At 39.1% G+C, this 19,326-nt stretch overlaps 1 protein-coding gene across 1 annotated transcript in view; it reads right to left on the bottom strand.

The window, feature by feature from the left end:
• The window catches only part of Jph1 (junctophilin 1), a 72,574-nt gene that overhangs the window by 827 nt on the left and 52,421 nt on the right, over positions 1-19,326 (bottom strand). The window contains 3 exon segments of the mRNA XM_010622412.3: positions 1,673-1,768; positions 8,208-8,848; positions 16,854-16,972. Coding sequence (XP_010620714.2) covers positions 1,688-1,768; positions 8,208-8,848; positions 16,854-16,972 — 841 coding nt within the window. The 3' untranslated portion in view covers positions 1,673-1,687.

Genomic DNA, 19,326 nt, shown 5'->3' with positions numbered 1-19,326 from the left:
AAAAAAAAAAAAAAGAATCTCATTAAACCCATGCAAATCATGAACATATTTAGGAAGAGCTCCCCTTCCATAGGTAATGTCTTAAAGAGATTACCTTTCCTTCCCTGATTTCTTTTAAAATAATTACTTTTATAAAGACCATATAGTTTTTCTAAGTAAGCATGCTTCTGAGTAATAAAGGATAAATTATAAAACAGCAAAAGAAATCAGAGTATGTCAGAATAACAATTGCAAAAGACAAATACTTAAAATAAAAATTTCTAAGCCTTTAAAATTTGAAATGAAATTACAAAAGGACTTTGAAAAACATGAAAGGCAGAAAACTGAGAGGCAGTGATTTAACAAAGCTTTATGCTCTACCTGAATGTATTCAACAAAAATTTAACTTGGGAAAAAAAGAGAAGAGCAGTTATTAATAGCATCTTGCTTAACTTTCATGGGAATTAACATAGCCACTGACAAGATTTTATTTGGTTGTAAAGTACGTCAGCAATGAAACTGAATCCTTTAAACACCGATTACCACAACCCATGCAACATTTTGACTATACTTCTTAGTATTCTGTTGTCTTTCAGCTTTTAAAATTTAGCACCTCTTAAAAGTGCATAAATAATTCATCTCAATAATGTTAAAATATTGAAAATAAATTATTTCTTAGGAAGGCATAATGCCTTCAGACTGCTAAATTTTAAAGATAGTCTTTTCTAGGTTTAGGAAGAATAAATGACATGAAAAATGATGTATTGCTTTTAAAATAAACACATTTTCACTAGCATTTTGTTGTTTCTTTTCCTTGAGATACAACATGTATGTTTTGTCCAGCCAAGATTGCAGGTGGCAGATGACTATACATCATATTTAAATAAACAACAAAAATTAGCAGAGTTGTGCACAAGCAAACGAAACATTCTCTCCCAGAACATTCCAGGAGATGTTAAAGCAGCAGGTCATGGCATAAGACTGGTGAGTGATGCTGCTACCTATTTCTTCTAATAAGATAGGAGTGAATGTTGGAATCACGTCCACAGCAACACAATCCTCTGACTGCATTCCTCGGGCAGTCGTTTCCCCAGCTCCCTACTAAAAACGTCAGATGGTAAAATAGTAAGACAGCTGTTGACTTCCATCAAGAAAAAAAAAAAATGCAGCTCCATACATTTCCAGTTTAGTCACACTCTGCTAGGACAGATGGAGTCGCCAATGCCAAGAACTTTGCCGGATGGGGCTGCTTCAGCAGATTTTAAAAAAGAATTATTATTAAGTTTTGCTCTCCGACATGGCTGTGTGCTTCAGCTCCCAGAGCACCCCAAAGCCACAAGCATTCCCCAGGGATCTGAACAGGTCCTCAGGCTGAATTTTCCAAGTTTCATCTCTCTTGCGATCCCATCCTAATTCCAAGCCTCCTTGCCTGTGTCTGAGTCTGACTGGGGTGTGCCATTTAAAGGGCTGACGACAGCACGGCAGAGAACTGTGGACTAACACCACTAGTTGTCATTGACTTCACTGAAGGGTCAAAACAGTTACAGCATTAAGTAACTATGTTGAATCACATTCAGGCACAGCCAAAATTAAAGTGAAGGACAATATGTCATTGTTCAACAAATTATAAATTTGATAATGAGAATCAATGTTTTTAATTGTAATTTTGTATAGAAATTAAGGCTAATCTTACCTTTCCTAATTCCAATCAAGTCAGAAAGTGGACAAAAAGAATGGCCAACCCGATATTCAACAACATGACAAGGACAATCATGACTGAATTGGGGCCCTGGAAGTGAAACAAACAAAAAAAAACCAAGCATGATGTTTCCATGTTAACATTACTGCATTCCCAAAATATACTGCCAGAAACAATTATCAAAAATATAACAAACATGGCTGCAGTAACTAAGGCATGAACAGCAGTTCCAAAAGGTATAAACTAAAAATAGCACCATTACGTTAGATGGAGCCATTGCGGAACTTTTACTTCAAAAATAAATCCAGTCTTGAAATCTGTTAAAAATGCTTTTACTAACCACCTACTCTACTCACTTTGCATAAGGGACAGCAGTATGGGTTGAGACAGATCATAGAGGGCTGGGAACTACTGGGAATCTGACCACTATCCGTCATCGGGACTCAATTCAGACAAGAGTGGGCTCCTTGTCAAAGCAGTTAGGAACGAGAGTAAAATCTGGGAGAAGGAAGCTTCCAAGGAAAACTTCAGGAAAAACTCAAAATGAGGTTCTCTGATGTGCTTTTTCCTAGTCCTTTTTGGCTTTGATCCTCTCCTTTAAATAAAAATTGCAAGGGGGAAGGTGAATACTTGCAGAAATTACTCTTACAGGTGTAACTTTTTATTTCTCAAATAATGGCCACATCCTTTTAGAAATCAAGTTACTTCTAACAAACTTCAGGATCCTATTTCAATATGTATCACTATAATAAATACCAGAAAGCCCAAGGTCCCCAAACTTGTTTACATAAACCTTGCATGACCCATGTGTTTAGATCTGGCCCATGGAGCATTCTCCTTTATTAGAAAAACATGATCTTCACATTTGCTATTGAGATAGTTTATAATTCATAAATAGTATTAGAAGTATTCCAAATTGGCCTCATGAGGTAGGATAAGTAATTTTGTTGTTCCTACTTTATAGCTGAGGAATCAGTTGTATTGCAGTTGGATATCAAATAAGATTATGCTGAGACAATGCTATGGAGACCTCAGCTGCATTTTCTTTGGTGGCTGGAGTGAATTAAAAAGGAAGGCTGGAACTGCCATTTATCAAGTGCTCATCTCCTGGACCAAAGGCTGGGGTCACACAGATCACTCACTGAAGATCTCTTCCTGGCATCTCCTTGGTGGAGGTCGGGGTGACCTGTGCCTTCTCTGTCATATTACTTTTCACATTTTACTGTTATCTATTGTTATATCAATAGATTTGTTTTTTGTTTTTTTGGTACCAGGGATCGAACTCAGGACCTTGCAATTGTGAGGCAGCAGGACCACTGAGCTAAATCCCTGGCTATTGTTATCTATTGTTGAAGTGTCACTTTCTCATGTGGACTCCGATCTCCACAGTAGCAAGGCCTTGTCTTGTCCACCACCATAACTATGTGCTCTGTGCCTGATCCACAGGGGTGCCTGATTCATTCTGGCAACTAATATGGAGGGAGAATATGCTACCTTCCAAATATTTCCCTGTAGGTGCTGTAGGTGTTTTTGAACAAAGCAGATTAATTACTGAACAAATAAGTCATTAGTAAAATAGAGGGTGGGGGAGAGCCCTTGAGAGAAGCACCACTAGGAAGAAGAAAGTCTCCAGTTCTCACCATGTTCTCACTGGTTTAAACTACGGTGGTACCTGCATGACTGTCCATTGGGCAGCCCATACCACTGGTGACACAAATGGATCGAAACACTTTTAGGGGTCTTTTTACTAATAAATTTTAAAAAGCTGCTCGAGGGGACAGTCATGTATGTACCAATGGTGGTTCAAGCTGCTTGGCAGCAAGTTGTATGAATTAGGGCCCCCTTATGAACATGTTAAACCCCAAGTAAATGGGAAAAAAAAAAAGTTTTTATAGTTCCAGGCAGCGGGAGAATCCTTTCTAGTTATTTTTTGTTTATTCTTCACATGCAATTAATACTTCCATTTTACAGAACTTCAAGGAGGTTCAAGGAGTGTCTTAACCAAGGTTCCTTAGCCTGACTGGACAAATTAAGAACTAGAATTGAACCTCAGTCTGCTCACTTGACAGCTTTAGGCTCTTTACATCCCCACACCTTATTTTATTGCTTTCAGACAGGGTCTTGCTATGTAGTTCAGGCTGTCCTTGAGTTCACTATGTAGCCCAGACTAGCCTCAAATTCTTAGTGATCCTCCTGCTTCAGCTTCCCAGGTGCTGGGATTACAGGCATGCATCAGTGCATCTGACTTCAGGTCTTAATTTAAAAACAATTTCCCATTGAGTTCTTTAGGATCAGTTTCATTTATTTTTTTATGGTGCTGGGGATTGAACTCAGGACCTTGTGCTTGTGAGGCAGGTGAGTTTCATCTATTTTCCCTAATATGGAAACATCAAAACTTGATAATGACTCTTTTAGAAGATTTATGTTTGAAATTAGTAGGAAAAATACTAACCCATGAAATTTTTCAATTAGGGCTAACTTAAGAGCACAGAAATAATGTAGAAAACTTTGAAAATAATGGATATGACTTTTCAAATATGAAACTCAGCACAGCTATATCATGACAATGCTATAATACACTATTTTGACTAGATTTTGTTCATGAACATTAAGACTTTGGGATTATCTCAACTCTTTCGGGCCAGTGCATTTAATGTGAAAGATAAATGAAGGTGTACTCTGTAACAACAATATGAAATGCACGGTTCAGTGTCACACAGTGGACTCAGGAAAAGTGGAATCACAGACAAAGCATCTTCAGTGAAGCCAGCTTTACAAGCTTGAGGTTGGGGTTGGGGATGCAGCTCTGTGGTAGAGTGAGTGCCTATTAAGTACAAGGCCTTGGGTTTGATCCCTAGTACCACGAAAAAAAGAGCTTAAGGAATGCCTGAATCTTTAATTCCCATTTCATAAAACCGTATAAATTATTTAGCATTTTGGGTTTGTATATTGCCTGGGGGTTGAATTTAGCTTACTATCTTTCTTCATATTTTGGCTCACATCTCATTGTACTGATAATCTGGATTCAATGAATAATGCATGGATGGTTTATCCAGAATGAAAAATACATATGTATTTTTCCTACTGAACACACATATGTATTTATTCTGTATATATCCCAACACACACACATATTTATCCTACTAGCATAGCTCCATTTATAAAGCTATTTTTAAAGATGACTCAGGGAGAACAAGAGTAAGCCTGCATAAGAGGTTCAAACAGCAACCAGGTATGAAATAAGAATCTGGGACGTTATGTTTAAAGGGCACATACGAAATCATGACCTCTGGGTTCTTCAGATACCAAGGCAGGATACCGGGTGAAAAGCTTTAAGGTGAAGTCCCATAAATATGACTGTGGTGGCCAGCTGTAGCTTAAAATAGCAAAATGAAAAAAAAAAAAAAAAAAAAAAAAAAAAAAAAAAAAGAAAACAACAGCTTGGTCTTGCTTTTCAGACTGACTAGGACAGGTGTAATGGAAGCAGACACAGCAGGGCAAAGTTTAAGTCCATACAGATGAGACTTTCAGGCGGTTAGGGAAATAAAACAGAGGTGGCCAAAATGTGGAAAGAGATTCTAGTTCAAGAAATCAGTTCTCTTCTTTGTAAGAGATGATTGTTCATATTTAAAATGCTGAGGAATTTTCTGCCCAGTTATTAGAGTTTATTTATGTTGAACCTAAAACGTCTCTAACTAAAAGTGTATCAAAGAGCAAGTTTAATTTAATATTAATGGCAAAGTTTAATGATATGTTTTGTCCTTTTTTCTTTTCTGGTGAGGTTCAAACTTGATTCAACAGGGACGCTGTAAATTTTATACAAATTCAAAAGAAAGATCAGGTATGTCTCAAACTTGGAAGTCAAATGAAGCTGAAAAAAAAAAAAAAGCTAATTTTCAGAATGGGTGGAATTCCTAACTGGAGGAATAATTTGTAGTCTTAGTAATAAGGCTCTAAAGATGGTTCTGTGGCTCATACCAGAGGTGCCATGTTGCAAAACCCTACAAGAAGTTCAGTACAAGTCCACCGGCACACACTGCCTGCAGGGTTCACACATTTCTTAGAGAAACCTGTAAAGCAACCTTTACAGTGCCCTCCCTTCCACTTGTCATACTCAAGCGCAAGTAATTAACATGAAGTAGTAGTTTGTGTCCCAGAAGATTTTCTGTATTTCTATGATATCAATGTCCTGGCTAATTCTGAAGGGGGAACAAATCTATTAGAATATTTCTGAACTACGTACGCTTTAACTTGCACGGTGCTGAAACAAAAAGCAGGCAATGTTTTGGGACACATACCCCGTGCTCAGCTCTGCGCTATGTACTTTATAAACATTAACTCATTCAATCTTCATAACAATTCAAAGTCCTTGAGATAAGGACAGATGAGGAACCCAAGGCACAGAGCAGTTAGGAAACTTGTCCAGAGCCACACAGCTGGAAAGCAACAGAGCTGGGATTTGAATCCAGGAGGTTGGGTAAGAGAATCTACACTCTTAGCCAAAAGCCAGGACTGCCCGAGTCACATGATCTGGTTGACTATAAATCAGTAATCCAGATTCCGGTTGGTCCCACACCCTGCAAACAGAGATTCTGCCTCAAAATCGATCTCTCTGTTGCCCTCTAAGAAACAGCACTGATTCATCCTGGGTTTCCCTCAGACATCTGCTTTAGTGAGATGTTTCTATGAATTTTAAATTGTTATTTATAAACTTCTAATTTACAAGGTTCAGTTATCTCACAATCTTCCCAGTGCTTCATCATTTTAAAGGTCATTCACTGACCACCCTTACGTAATGGTGCCATTTCCTAACATCAGTCAGGAATGGGAAAGGTATCTGTTATCACCAGGAAGACACTGTCATGTGAAGATGCCAATTCCTGTCACCCATACAGGCAGCCTGAAGCTCAGGGAGCTGCTGGGCCCTCATCTCCCCTGGGACTGGCCTCCTGAGATGGAGGATGGTTGGTTACTTCCAAGAATCATGGGATTCCTCACCTGAGTAAAACAGATACTGTTTTCTAAATAAGGCGGCTGTGAATTTATTCAACATAGTGCAGTTTTACAGGAGGAATCTTACAGGTGAGAGCTTGGTAACTCAAATGAGCAAGACACTGGAGATATTCTTTCCTTGTGCAGCTCTGGAAGTGAACCCACAATTGATTATGCATAGGTACCCACCTGATGGTCTTGCAGTGTGTGAATTTCCCACTTGCAAACCAGGCAAACGAATACTGATATGTATATGAGGCCTTAGTATGAATAAAAATGCTGAATGTCAAATGACAAGCAAAGTATTGAGTTTAACAAATATTATTGTAATATTAGAATAGTAATGTATTGATGTTAAACATTTTTTAAGTGAATGCTTAATAGTCAGAGTCTCATAATATCAGTTTTAAAAAATCATTTAGCTCCATGGAGGTTAACTCTTAGGAAGTTAGTCTAAATAACCTGATTAATTTATACTTAGCTAATTAAAAAGAATTTGAAAAACAAGAGAACTGGTGTTTTATATCTACTAGCAAAAGAAACAAAAATTTCAAGTATAAGTTAATTGAAAAGATAAATTTTAGTTGATAAAACCTATGAGTAAATTAGACAAAAATAAGAAACTAATGGTTATGCTATTATCTTGTTGGTCAGAAAACTAGTATTCACCACGTCTCTAAACTATGGCTTCTTCTGAGCTACATTTAATATTCAACCCCAAAGGAATGTAAGCAGATCAACAGGTCAGTTAGTCAATTTTTAAGACAATCAGTAATTATTTTCAGGTTATATAAATCTTAAAGAATGTGATGAAATATTAATGCCAAACATTCAACAAATAAATCTCATGTGAATGAGCTTTTAGACACTTATCATTAACCCTGAGCTTTCTGCCCAAGTCAGTATCTTATGTACTCAAGTCTCATTGTTAATAACTAGTACCTCCCAGGAAACTGAAAACACGAGAACATTTACAGTCTGAGATGTTAGAAGCCCAAATTAATTCTCTTAAATTGTTGCAGATTTTCTCATTGGGGTAGAAATATGGTCTTGCTACAAACCCTGGCTAATCAAGTAAAATCTAAGCTAAATATCTGAAAAGAATTCACAACAGCTAGAAGAGATACTCCTTAGGGAAACAGGAAGGCTGCTGTGGAGCTGAAAGGGGGCTCAGAACTCTTCGTTGGCACTGGGGGAGGGTCTGGCCATGACAGCAGCCATGTTTCCCTTCCAGCAGTCAAACAGCAAGCTGCCATAGGCTCACTGACAAAGTTTACTGAAACTGAGGCCATCCAAGGGTGCTCAGGCTTACCTACTTAGATTATGTCAAAGGTGGGTGGCTAAGTGGACTCAGGAACTCTTGCCTGGAGAGCTCTGTGTTGGCTCAAGCTACAAACACATTACCCTCTACTCTAAACAACCTGTGCTTCTAGGACCTCTGTTAGCTTGGCTGCTGCTGAGATGCTGTCATCCCATGCTGTTCCCGGAAAGAGTCAAAGGGAAGAAGGGAAAAGAAAACATTTCTTGTACAACTTACTGAATTGGCTTCTTTTTCCAAAGAAGGGCACGAATTGTTGCTTGCTGGATTCTTTGGTATAGCAAGTTCAGACTTCTTAGCTTTTGGCTCAGCTTTGCTTTCTTTGGCAACTGGTTTTGTCACAGATTTTGGGGAACTCCACTTGTTAGGCGATAGCTTGTGCACCAGTACTGAGGAGGCCTGGCTTGATCCATCATTGTCCTCTGCATCTTCTGGAGGATGCTGGGGGGCATTCAGTTTCACATAGTAGCCATGATACTGAGAATGTAGCTCCCCGTTACTGGGGTTGGGGACATGGTGACGGCCAGAGTACTTGGACTGGGGTACTACTTCTTTTGAGGGGGCCTTTGACATCAAGGGCTTATTGACAACAGCTGTTACTTGATCCTCAGCCACACTCCTTCTATCTTGATTGAGTCTTGCCCCTGAGCTGGGGTTTTGCTTCCTCAGGGGCTTTGGAGAAGAGGGCTTGGGAGAGTGGCTCTGTTTGGGACTTGCCTCAGGAGATGCAGGGGGGGTTGTGCCTTTTCGATAAAAATGAGGAGATTCCTTTGGTGTAGGTGGCTTTTCTGTTACCTTTTCTTCTGGATTTTCTTTAGCATCTACACCTTCTTGAAATCTCTGTTTGATGTAATCGGGGCCTGAAAAAAAAAAAAAAAAGACAAAAGGGAAGAAGGTGATAAAAATAGGTATAAAGTCTTATACATTAGGATGATACTTTTTTTGTTAAATGGGATTGTTTTCTTTTAAATATATTTATAATGCATTAAGTATAAGCACATTCATTCTCCAAAGAGATTACTTACTAAAAGATACTTTAAAGATAATATCATTATTTATATTATTTTGATGGCCATAAAAATAATTCTGACATTCCTAATAATTGTAACATTCCTTTGCACTTGCAGAACACATATTGGTACAGAAACATAATTAATCTCTCCAAACTATGTGATACAATTAAAACACAGAAGATACATATTTGTTTACAGAAATGAAAGACTCCTATCTAAAAACTTATGAAGAAAACATTTGTACTAAAAGAAGTCTTGCAGGTAACAAATTTGTGTGGATCAGTAAAAGTGTATGGATCAGTTCCAGTTAGGAACACTTTTCATAGTTTAGGTTGTACTGTACAAAGCACTCTGAAGTTGGGTGTGGTGGTGCACACCTGTAATTCCAGAAGTCTAGGAGGTTAAAGCAGAAGGATTTCAAGTTCATGCCCAACCTGGGCAACTCAGTGACTTAGCAAGATCCTGTCTCAAAATAAAAAAACCAAGAAAAGGGCTGAGGATGTAGTTCAGTGGGAAGGCCCTGTATTCAATCCCTAGTTGGCACCCCCCGCCTCACTTTGATGTAGTGAGTTGTTCCTCTCTCAAGTCTACAAGGGAGAAACTATCCCACCAACTGGCTCAAAGGTGATCAACTCTTGTCAACTCTATAGCACTGAATTTCAGTTATTGTCCTTCCTGCTTCTAACCCCACAGCACACCCCGAATTAGCAAAAGAGGTACAGAAGGGCTGAAGAACAATTATGCTTATTTTGTTAAAAATATAGTTTTAATTGTTCTTCCTGTGGTAGCCTGTAATAAGCTTACTGTAATGAAGGGGCTACTTCAGGTATTTTATGAAATTTATTTATTTTTCTCATTGAGTTTATTGGTACATTTTAGGTATACAGTATAGTTACATTCATCATTGGTATTTTATGAAATTTAAAGCTTCATCAAAATCTTAGGAAGAAGATATCCCCATTTTTTTATAAATTTGTACCTGTACATGATATATCTTGATTCTACTCCATTTTTGATATGGAAGCACCTATGGTAGCTGAAAAACCAAAAGTCACATATCTCCTATGTCTCCTTTAAGAAAAAATATAATGCAACATGTTCCATTTTACGGTCAGAAATGAGACTTCCTGAAAGCACACTGTTGCAGGTCGTACTCAGGGTTGCAAACACGACAGGATTATATCCTTTCCATCTTCCAAAGGATAAACCTAACCCCTTGGAATTCAAACTTCCCAAATCTGTCAAGATCATTTGTCAGCAATTGAGATTTCCTTTCTGAATATGGTAAGCATCTCTTTTTAAAATTTGGCAATTTATGGGTCGGGGATTTAGCTCAGGGGTTCCACTGCCTGCCTTGCAAGCACAAGGGCCCTGGTACCCCGCCCCCCAAAAAAAGGGCAATTTTCTTTTAATTGTCAGAAATGGCAGCGTGAATTCCTGGCCAGCGTGATTCATTTCACTGAATGGAGGAAAGGGGTGACTGCACCTGTGCTACCTTTGTTTCTGAGCTCTTCCTTGGGCTGTTTGGGCAGAGCACTGAGGGACTGAGGAAACACATACATGGACATGAGAACTGCGTTCCTCATTAGCAGACTTGCTCCTACTTTTTACATTTATTTTGGGTGCTTGGCGGGTCTCACACCCTCTATGCTTGCCCCAACATTTTAAAGTTCCTAAGGTTATTCATCCTGGAGAAGCCCCTTGTGATTCTATTGGAGATTTATTTTTACAAACCCGTCCTACCTCTCCTGTGATGAGTATATTCTGAGATAGCCTGAGGTATTGTGTTGCTTACAGACTTCTCCATCCTGCCATCCAAAATGTCATCCATGTTGTTTTGATTTGTACCTCACTGTTATTCATTTTTATAGTATTACTGACTATACCTGCCGAGGTATAGTAGTGAATGTACTGTGCAAAGATAATTAAAATAGTCAAGACTCTTGGAGCCAATGGAGTATTAATTAAAGCCACATAACACTGACCTAATTAAACAAATGACTAAGGATTTATAAAGGCTTCAAACTGAGAAGCACTAGTTATTTTTGCAAAAACTGCCAAAATCTACCTTAAAATTGAGGCCCCTTAAAAGCTAATGTTTGGGCTGGGGATTTAGCTCAGTGGCACTGCGCCTGCTTTAAAGTGCAAGGTCCTGAGTTCAATCCCCGGTACCACAAAAAAAAAAAAAACCAAAAAAAACCTAATTTTTAAGTACACATAAAGAGTGAAAAATAATAGATATTGGCAAAATATATTAGTTATATATTTTTAAAGTTGCAAGGAAAAGGTAAAGAGCTGCTGAACTGGGAGAAATACAGCCATCAGAAAGCCCATGTGCTTCGCCCTAAAGATGTGAGATGGAAATAGCGCAGCTTGCAAATTTAGGATTTAACCCAAGGACCTGCAGTCCCACCTAGATTTACTACAAAAGGCAGATTAGAAGCAGAAACAGGAGCTGCTCTGACACACAGAAGTGACAGTTGCTGGCAGAGGATGAGACTGTTGAAACATGAAAAGTAGAAAAGGCTTAGTCGATTCAGTAATGCTACTTCAAGAAAAGTTGATTTTTTAAAAAGACTATACTTCAAGGGATATGCTTTAGCTGTCTCAAGAAAACGTAATATTAAAAAAACGTGGAAAACATAATATTTTAATGTAATGCACTTTTAAATGCTTTTCATAAACACTAAGAACTGTCTCTACCTCTTCATTTATACCCTACCCCTGTTAACAGGCCGACTTAAGAATGACCTTGCCATTGGAGGAATTTGGATTTATGAAGCTAAATCTTGGACTCCACTGAATGAATTTCTTAATATGTTTATTAACTTTCAAACACCAGCTTAATCACTTCTGTAACCTTTAGAAGTCTTACATGTTGCCTCTGGATCGTTTTCTTGTCCTAGGTGCATTAGAAAAAGCATGTCTTATGTGACTGATTCTTAGTTTTTCCGTTCCATCCACAGGGCTAAAGATATCCAAAATTTACTGAGTTCAAATAATTTGTTAGAATGGTGGAAGTATATTTTAGACCAACTTCTAGATTTTGAAAAAAATCTTAGCTTTACAATCAGTGCATTTGAAAATGACTGGATAAAGAATTGTAATACACTCCCAAGTATGGGCTCCTTTACGTGTTGTCTATTACAAGCACCTGGGGTGCCGTGACTGGAAATTTTGATGAAATAAGTACAAAGTTTAGAAATCTTTAATGGTTACACAATGCTTTGGGTGATTTTCATACATCCATTTACAAATGTTTGAAAGTACGCAAAAAGTACATATGTTGACTAGTTATGGACCTAACTCTAGCCTTCCAGGACTACACCCAGCCGGAAATGGTTTCAGCATGGCAGTCGTGTGACAACAGCCAAATAAGGAGGCTATATAGCTAGATTTCTCCAAAGTAAGATTAAATGCATTTTAAATAAGACATTTAATGTAATTCAGAAGACAGAGGATTTTCCTGGACTGTTTTCTCTTGGAAGGTACATGCTGTGCCTGCTACTTGTTCTGAGTAGTGATGTGTGTTAACAATGCAATGCCCACGACATAAAACTGATGGGGTACAGAAGTTCATTAAAAGGACTGGCCAGAATATTGTCAGAGAGGGAAATTAGGACAAGTGTTGATAGCTGTTGCAGTCAGCATTTTCACAGATAGCCCTACAGCCATGTCTTTATAGACGTCTCTATAAATCCTAAAATTTTTTCCCCCACCCCCTATTCATATGGGAAGAATCAGATCCACATCACCTGCTCAGTGACATGCCACAAATATGAAACAACAGTCAGCATGCATGCTGTCCAATGACACTGGAAGGTAAGTTGTCACAGTTGGCACAAAGGCTCTGAACAGACAATGGCAGATGGTGGCAGCAGGGAATGCAGTTTGAACTTCAGAGGTGAGCCTCCACGGGCTATGGGCAGAAGAGGCACCAAGAAGATTCCCCAGCACAAATGTTGACAAGGGCAGTGACCATATCAAATGCCTTGTAGAAACAGCAGGAGTCATTAAATAGAAATTAGACATTTTCTCTAGAGACTGCCAGTCAGCTAAAGCAGAGTAGACTGTAAGACTCTGAAAGGATGACACAATGAGCAACAGAACAACTTTTTTTGTTCCACAGGGAAAGAATGCTACTTTTCTATAGACCTTACAGTTCCACTGCACCCATGAACACAGCCACAATGCTTGTCTGTGAGCTGTGGGATAACTGCTCCAGCATCCTGCACTCAGCTAGAACTTGGTACATGTTTGTGAAACAGAGGACATGGGAATGAGCAAAGGGTAAGAACAAACAAAAACTCATAAATTACTAATTTCATGTCTACTACCAGATAGATAACTCAGTTTCCTATCTAGATGAAGTCTAGGTTTGGAAGGTGTGCTTAGAAATCTTCTATTCCTGGATGCCTCCTTTTACTTAATCAAAAATAGTATGTATTAATGACAGGTATAAACAATTAATGAAGATAATACTCTGATTTTTAAATACTTCTAATTCATTAACAGAAAGCTTAGTTAACGTTAATCCATAATAATCTGTATTAGTTCACTTTCCCCTTAAATGATCAAGGTTCTGTGTGTGTGAAACACATCCATGCTTAAACACAGTAAGACAAAGCTTGTTGAGGACGTTGCCTAGGAAGCCAGCTGGTTATCAACCAAGAGGGCTCAAAGTAATAAATGCACCACATTCCAGGGCAGTATGTAAATTTCCTTAACTCATGCCTGGCTCTACTAATAAATATAAAAAAAATTACACCTTAAAGTCGGTTGACATTAACAAAGTAAGAATCTTGATAGAAAGGCCGTGGAGCCCGAAGAAGTGGTGTACACCTATAATCCCAGGATTTGGGAGGCTGATGTTGAGGTTTGAAGCCAACCTGGACAACATTAAAAAAAAAAAAAAAAAAAAAAAAAAGGCAACCAAGACAGACAAAGAGCCATACATACAGTTGTGCTAATTATCCCCATTCTTCAATCCCTTTACTTTTTGGTGAACATCCTTCAAAGCTTTTTCTCCATCTTTCTGATTTAAAAACTTGACCTTATCATCACTTTGAAGTAGAGCCATCTCGTGGGGCAGACTCCTATTACTGAAGCTTACAAGGTTGATGTATATTACTAGAAAGCCAAGTCATTAGTTTACAGTGAGCAATGTAAAATTGGCATGGGCCACAGGACTCACACTGATACTACCCTACCAGTATATGCTTTCCTGATTGACAGGCCTCCATGAAAAGCTGGACCAAAATTAGTTAGTGGTGAACATGGAATTAGAACAAAGAGCCCGAGATGAATCACCTCTCTAATGGCTGAGCTAGTCTGATGCATCAACTTCCGTAGTGAGGATGACCTTGCCAAGAGAGACACACAGCCCTGGCAGCAGTTCCCTGCATCCTGCCCCATAATAGAAAAGTCCTTGCCAATGCAAGTGCAATACTCCAAGGTTTTGGCTCAGGCTGTGCCTCCTTTGGACAGGGTTTGGATAGATGCTGCCAATTTTTGCCTCTCTGACTCACTTTTCTTCTGTACACTCATGGGTGACCAACTCTTCCTTTAGATGTTTTCCTACACCCAGCCATGTTACAAGCAAATCTTGCAGTTTTTAAAGCCATACTATCAGGATCACTTGATCTAACTGCCTGGTTACATGGCCCCATTTTCACCTTTATCTCTAGAGGGCAAAGTTCCTTCTGAATTCCTAGGGAGTGACTCACTGTGTTGCTCACTGATAGTAACTTAGGTTTCTATATGTGTGTGCAATTATCTGTGTACTCGCTCACATACATCCACTGGTATGCTTTTTATTGTTAGAACTTAACTCTTTGAAAACATCCTCCATGGCTATGTTTATTCTTTCATTTAAAAAAATATTGTTGAAATAAACATGTAAGACTTAACTAAGATGGTAAATATTTGAAAATAGGTAACATCATAAAAGTGCTCAAAATGTATGCTATGACAGGCATTCGTTTTCCCACGGTTACTGACTGCTAGGCATGGCACGTACATTCCAAACAATAGAAACATTTATATCTGAGATACGTAAATTAAATGAGCAGCCCAACTCAGAGTACTTGAAAGCCCTTTTAGCAAATGTCTATCTGATTTGATCACCCTATAAATGCAGAGTGGAAAGCATGAGTTATGGTCCCTTGAGAAGACCCATAATAGTCAGGACAAGAAAAGGCCTTCTATACAGCTGCTGAAGGAAGTGTTGGCTGTGAGTCAAAGAGGACTGCAGCTTTCCCCCGAGCGCTGGTCTCCAATAGATCCACTGCCATCTCCTGCTGCTAGGGTGTATTCATTACTGATGGACAGTTTGCTTATATGAAGCTGAGTGAGCTAAAAAAGAATGGGATTACATTTTCCCACAACATTTCTTTCCTTTCAAATGCTTTTAGACCATAAAAGGCTTTAAAAATCATTCAAGACTGGAAACTACGATGACCTTCCATATCATTTACCTCTTAGTAACACCTAACAAGTCTAGAGGGACCCCATTCGCCAGCAGAATTAAGAGAAGCAAGAATTAGCATTTGCAGGCAACAACAGCAACTTTGTCTGCTTTTGAAAGAGCTCAAGCTCAGTGTCTCCTGATTGTCTAGCTTCTCTCAATGGCAGCACCACTGGTGAGCACAGGACCACTCCCGTGGGCTTTGCACTTTGCCATCCATTTTTCCAGCCAAGTTTCTACATTATTCTATGGTCCGTGGCTTCTGTTCAGTTTGACTTGCCTTGTACGTTTGGATTCAGAGAGGCCCTGTTGTTCCAATATTGTTATCAACTCAGTGGAACCAAACACATACCAAGTATGTTGCTGAGGGTGCTGGGTAGGCACAGGGTGCTAATTATACAGCTTGGGAGAATGAAGAACAATCAACACAGGAAAATTCTTTACCAAGAATACAAGTTTTAACAGAAATTGCTGGAAGCAATCACTAGAAAGATGTTTATAAAGCCATTGGGAAGCATATATAAAAAGATGAGTACAACTATTTTAGAATTTTAAAAAACTAATTACAAAAAGAGGAACAGTCTAGTAAGACACTACTAGAAAATAAGTTAAATATTTAAAATTACGATAAATGTTAACCGTTTATAACATTTGAGAGGTGATCAATTTTTTTTGAAGTCATTTTCATTTCTTCCATCATGACACTTATTTTCCTCCTGTGCAGATGAATCTGGCTTTAAAGGGGTACCCCTGATTCCACTCCTTTCAACTTTAGGTACATCATAAAACAAAACAAAACAAACAAAAAAATCTAGCTGGGCAGGGTGGTAGGGCCTGTAATCCCATCTAGTAGGGAGGCTGAAGCAGGAAGACTGCAACTTCTAGGTCGGCCTGGGCAATTTAGCAATACCCTGTCTCAAAATTTAAAAAAGTAAAAATGGATGGGGATGTAGCTCTGTGCTTCCTGTGTTCAATCCCTAGTACCAAAAAGACAGAAGAGAGAAAGAAGGAGCTCACAGTACTGGACGGCTCTTACTTGTGAATGCTGTTAGATAAGTGAATTTGGGGTATTTGTCTCAGAATCTGCAATCATCACTCATAAAACTTTTCAGAATCAGACACTTTTATATTTCTGTCTTGTTCAGGCTCTTGGCTAAAAGTATGCTGGTCATATGGCCAGAGGTGAGGGGCAGGGAGGGAGACACCCTGGGTGTAACTCAAAATCTCTAGCGCTGACCCTCAGTCCTCAGGTGATACTTGTTACTGTTTGTGCCCACTTATTCTGTAGTATTGCTGGGATTCATGATATACAGACCTTTAAGTGGAAAAGGAAATAAAGTGAAAGTCAGGGCTCCACCCTTTCCTATCAAAGGAGAACTGTCTTACCTGGTTGGTAGAAATCAGGTGATAGCTCCCTGGCCACAGCCCTCGCAATGTCACACTCTTGGCGGGCAGCCAGAGCAGCCTGGTCAGCAGCGTCAGCCTTCGCTCTTGCATGTGCAGTCCTACACGGGGCACAAAAGGGCCAGTCAGCACCTTACTAATTACACTTGGACAAGCAAATCTCCATCCAGGAACTGTTACTTGTGATCATGGCCTGACACCTGCAAAATTAAGTTTTAGTGTTACATTGTTGTGTGAGATTTCAGTAACTGAGGTGAAACTATATCTGGAAATCTCTTCAGTTCTCCTTTCGAGGGAAATAAAAAATATGAGCAAAGCCTGTGTGGCCTGATGCTTATTTGGTTGGCAAAACTTACTGGATCAAATCTCCGGTTGACTTTGGTTAGCATTGTCCCTCAGAAATATGAAGAGTAACTTGTCATGTAGAGGTACAAGATCCCAACAATGAATGTAACTGTACTGTATCCCTAAAATGTACCAATAAACTCAAAGCTGGAAAAAAAAAAAGAAATACAAAGAGTAAAATTTGAGCATATGAATATATAAAAGCGCCTATGGATTTAACTTCCATGGTAGAATTCATGTTAGAATTTGATTAAGGAAGGTCTGCCTAGTGGTATGCTGGTAGAGTGGCTCTTGATGGGGGAAAAATAAGCACAAATGTTATTGGTAGTATTTACTGATTTCCATGGTATAAGTATGATCACCATGGTCAATTTTAGGCTCCCAGAATGCTGAAACTAGGCTTGTAGCTGGGAGATGTTCACTGTTGCCTCATACCTGACTGCTCAGGAGGGTGACTGAGCTTTTCATGTAGATGATTTTTAAGCACCTTCCTTATGTGAAACACAGACATTTGGGTAGAGCTGGGGAGGACAGAATGGATTTTTGATCTTCCATCACATCCCCGGCACATCCTCACTCAGGATAAAGCTCTCATCTTTCTAAGGAGCTTAGGGAGAGGGAGAAGGCAGAGGGAAAAAGAAGTGGGCTTCTAATAATAAGATGAGAATGAATGCTCACCAGTAAGAGAGGATCTGGAAGTCAGAGATAACTGTGGGCCATCCACTTCCAAAGCTGGGAAGACCTTGTCCAGTTAGTGATTAAATGGTGATCATAGGCACCTGTTTCTTATAACTCTGTAAACTTTCTACCATATATTCTCAGCACCAGGCAGGGCTATAGATAACTGGTAGTAAGAACTTAATGAAAGAAGTCCTCTTCTTTCCAGCTGGTCCTGGGGAGGAGGCCAGCAGATCCACCTCTGGGAGGCTAGACTGCAGGAAAGAAAAACAGGAAGAGGGGTCTGATGGAAGTCCATGGGCCTAGCTGGGAGGAGTCCCTACTGTCAGCTTACTTCCTCCAACCACCTCCTCTCATGCTGGGCACTCATGAGGCCCATTGCACTCCTACTTAGGACCTAGCTGAGCCTGGAGGCTTGAGGTTCTGGGACGTAAGCCTTAGGAAGATTGGCGTTTTTGTTTTTGGTCCTTGGCTATAAATCTTAATGCACAAAACAGTCTTTGGCACAGAGTATTTACTGAGGACCCACTTTACGAATTTAAAAAATGATGCTTCCATAGGAAGTTAGGGTAGTTATTTAAGAATAAATGGAATGACAAAAAACTGTAGAGCAGTAACAAGAACAGAGTGCAAATGAGGGAGGGGAAAGGTAGAGCAGAGGGAGTAAAACGACTCTGTGTGACCCTTTGTGGAGGATATGTGACATTATGCATTTGTCAAAACCCACAGACCACAACACAAAGAGGTGGACTTTAATACTATAAGTATCAGTTCTTCAGTTGTACCAAAGGTACCCACTAACACTAGATAGGAAGCTGTGTGTGGGCCCAGAGTGGGGAGAAGAAATATATGGGAAGCTTTGTACTTTCTGATCTGTTTTTCTGGTTAATTTAAAGCTGCTCTAATAATATAGACTACTAACAAAGTGACTGGATCAACTTCTAAGCATTGAAATAGTTATTTCTGAATCTTAGGATATTTCCAATTATTTCTGTCTAGAGGGTATCACAAACTATGAAACAGAAACAAAATCAAGAGGCCAAGAGAACATATTCTGAAGCAGCCAGATGCAGCGATGGGTTGGTTGCACAGTTCTACCCCTGGTGCTGGGTGATGCTCTATTTCCCTATGTTGTGCCTGAGAATTAATGGATGCCCTTTGTAAATGTTCTTTTAGTTTCAGTTTTCTCTGAATCTCATCTTTTTTTTCCCAGAATGAATTTCCATTTTGGCTGCTATTCTTAGCTAGAGCCTAATTATGTCTAGGTATTATAATTAATGAAGCCATCAGAGTATGCTATTCTGCTTTATAATCTGCTAGCCTTTCAATGATAAATCTACAAAACTCAAGTACAATAATTTATTCTGGTACAATAAAAATATACCACTCTATAGTCAAAATGGTATTTTTTTTCACTACTTTTTTTTTTTTT

This window comes from Fukomys damarensis, unplaced genomic scaffold (assembly GCF_012274545.1).
Source record: "Fukomys damarensis isolate Sample0158 unplaced genomic scaffold, DMR_v1.0_HiC HiC_scaffold_5, whole genome shotgun sequence".
Taxonomy (NCBI): domain Eukaryota; kingdom Metazoa; phylum Chordata; class Mammalia; order Rodentia; family Bathyergidae; genus Fukomys; species Fukomys damarensis.
The sequence above is the reverse complement of the archived record's forward strand: the minus strand, read 5'-3'. Positions and strand labels throughout refer to the sequence as shown.